General features: G+C 41.2%; 1 protein-coding gene across 1 annotated transcript in view; it reads left to right on the top strand.

Annotated features, from left to right (window-relative positions):
• Window positions 1–274: 274 nt before the first annotated feature.
• PHF8 (PHD finger protein 8) overlaps window positions 275–1827 on the top strand; it is a 75814-nt gene continuing 74261 nt past the window's right edge. The window contains exon 1 of the mRNA XM_017519648.2: window positions 275–439. Coding sequence (XP_017375137.1) covers window positions 364–439 — 76 coding nt within the window. The 5' untranslated portion in view covers window positions 275–363. The remainder of the gene's footprint in view (window positions 440–1827) is intronic.

The raw sequence follows: 1827 nt of genomic DNA, 5'->3' as shown, positions 1-1827 counted from the left end.
GTGTACATTTGTCTTAACTTGAACAATTTTGTTTGAAATGCCCTTTCCAATTTGTTTTTGTCAAGTTTATAGAAACTTAAAAGTACAAAAAGCAAAGTGACCTTTTGAAGTTTTCCAAATCCACATAAAAATGATTCTCTTGGATGGATTTGGGTAAGAACTCTGGCCTGTTGCCATGGTTTTGGAGCATGAGAGAAATAGCCCTTTGGAGTACCCCTTAAGGACTTTTCTGGAAACCCTTGGTATTTTTGACACTTCAACCTCTTTTTGTTTCAGGGTGAAAAGATCTTCTACCTGATCCGCCCAACAAATGCCAATCTGACTCTTTTTGAGTGCTGGAGCAGTTCTTCTAATCAGAATGAGATGTTCTTTGGGGACCAGGTGGACAAGTGCTACAAGTGTTCCGTGAAGCAAGGACAGACACTTTTCATTCCCACAGGTCTTTTCTTGGGCGCCTCTGGAAGGGTTTGAGGGAGGGTGGAAAGAAGAAGGGAGCTTTTGGCCTGACATTGTATTAATCTGATTATGTGGGCTGTCTTTCTCATATCAGCCAAAGGCCCAGAAGGGCCTCAAAAAATTTCATGTGGTAGTCAGTGGGCAGCATGGTCATCTGGGGAGGCTGAAAATGGGGAATGTCCAGGAAGAGGCTGATAGACTTTTTTGTCCTAGGTTGATGTCAACTTGATGAGCAGATGAGAGAACATGACTCTAAGCCCCGTGACTCTAGGGATCGTAACTGGGAGGCTGGCATTCTAGGCTCTAAGTCAGAATGGCCTGTGGTGGGGATGGGGCTTTTTTTCCTAAACAGTATGTACCTGGGCTTCACTCTTAGAATTATGAATTCTTAGGTCTGGCTGGGGTGGGATCTGAGTATGTTTATTGTGGAAAAAAAATCCCTCAGTTGTCTCAATTTGGGGAAGTTGACATCTTTACTTGATTGAGTCTTCTATGAATACAGTGTATCTCTCCATTTATTTAGATTTTCTTTTGATTTCTTTCACTAAAATTAATGTTAAATTTTCTTAAAATGTATAGTAGAATTCTCTAGTGCAATCACATATGCCTGGAGATTTGTTTTTTTGGGAAGTTTTAAATTAACATTCAGTTTTTAAAAATCTTTGTAAGGCTATTCAGATTTTTATTTCATATTAAATAAGTTGCAATCATCTGCTTTTCAAGGAATTGGTCTATTTAATCTAAATTGTCGCATATACGTGTGGAGTTGTTCATAGTGGTATTTGTTTTTTATTGTTGTTGTTGAGCCCAGGTTTCATTCTTGTCGCCCAGGCTGCAGTGCAATGGTGCGATCTTGGCTCACTGCAGGTTCCACCTCCTAGGTTCAAGCGATTCTCCTGCCTCAGCCTCTCTAGAAGCTGGAATTACAACAAGCTTGCACTACCACACCAGCTAACTTTTGTATTTTTAGTAGAGACAGGGTTTCACCATGTTGGCAAGGCTGGTCTCGAACTCCTGTTCTCAGGTGATCCACCCTCCTGGGCCTCCCAAACTGCTGGGATTACAGTTGTGAGCCACCATATCCCCGGATATAGTATTTTATTACCCTTTTGATGTCTTCTAAGTCTCTAGTGGTATTATTCTTTCTATCATTCCTGACAGTTATTTGTGCTTTCTCTTTTGTTTGTGTGAGTCTTCTAGAGGTTGGTCAATTTTATTGATCTTTTCAAAGAGCCACTTTTTTTTTTTTTTAGACTGAGTCTCATTCTATTGTCCAGTCTGGAGTGCAGTGGCACAATCTCGGCTCACTGCAACCCCAGCCTCCCGGGTTCAAGCGATTCTCCTGTCTCAGTCTCCCAAGTAGCTGGGATT

Source organism: Cebus imitator, unplaced genomic scaffold (genome assembly GCF_001604975.1).
Source record: "Cebus imitator isolate Cc_AM_T3 unplaced genomic scaffold, Cebus_imitator-1.0 Scaffold763, whole genome shotgun sequence".
Classification (NCBI taxonomy): Eukaryota; Metazoa; Chordata; class Mammalia; order Primates; family Cebidae; genus Cebus; species Cebus imitator.
Note: the sequence above shows the minus strand (reverse complement) of the source record. Positions and strands in the feature narration are given on the sequence as shown.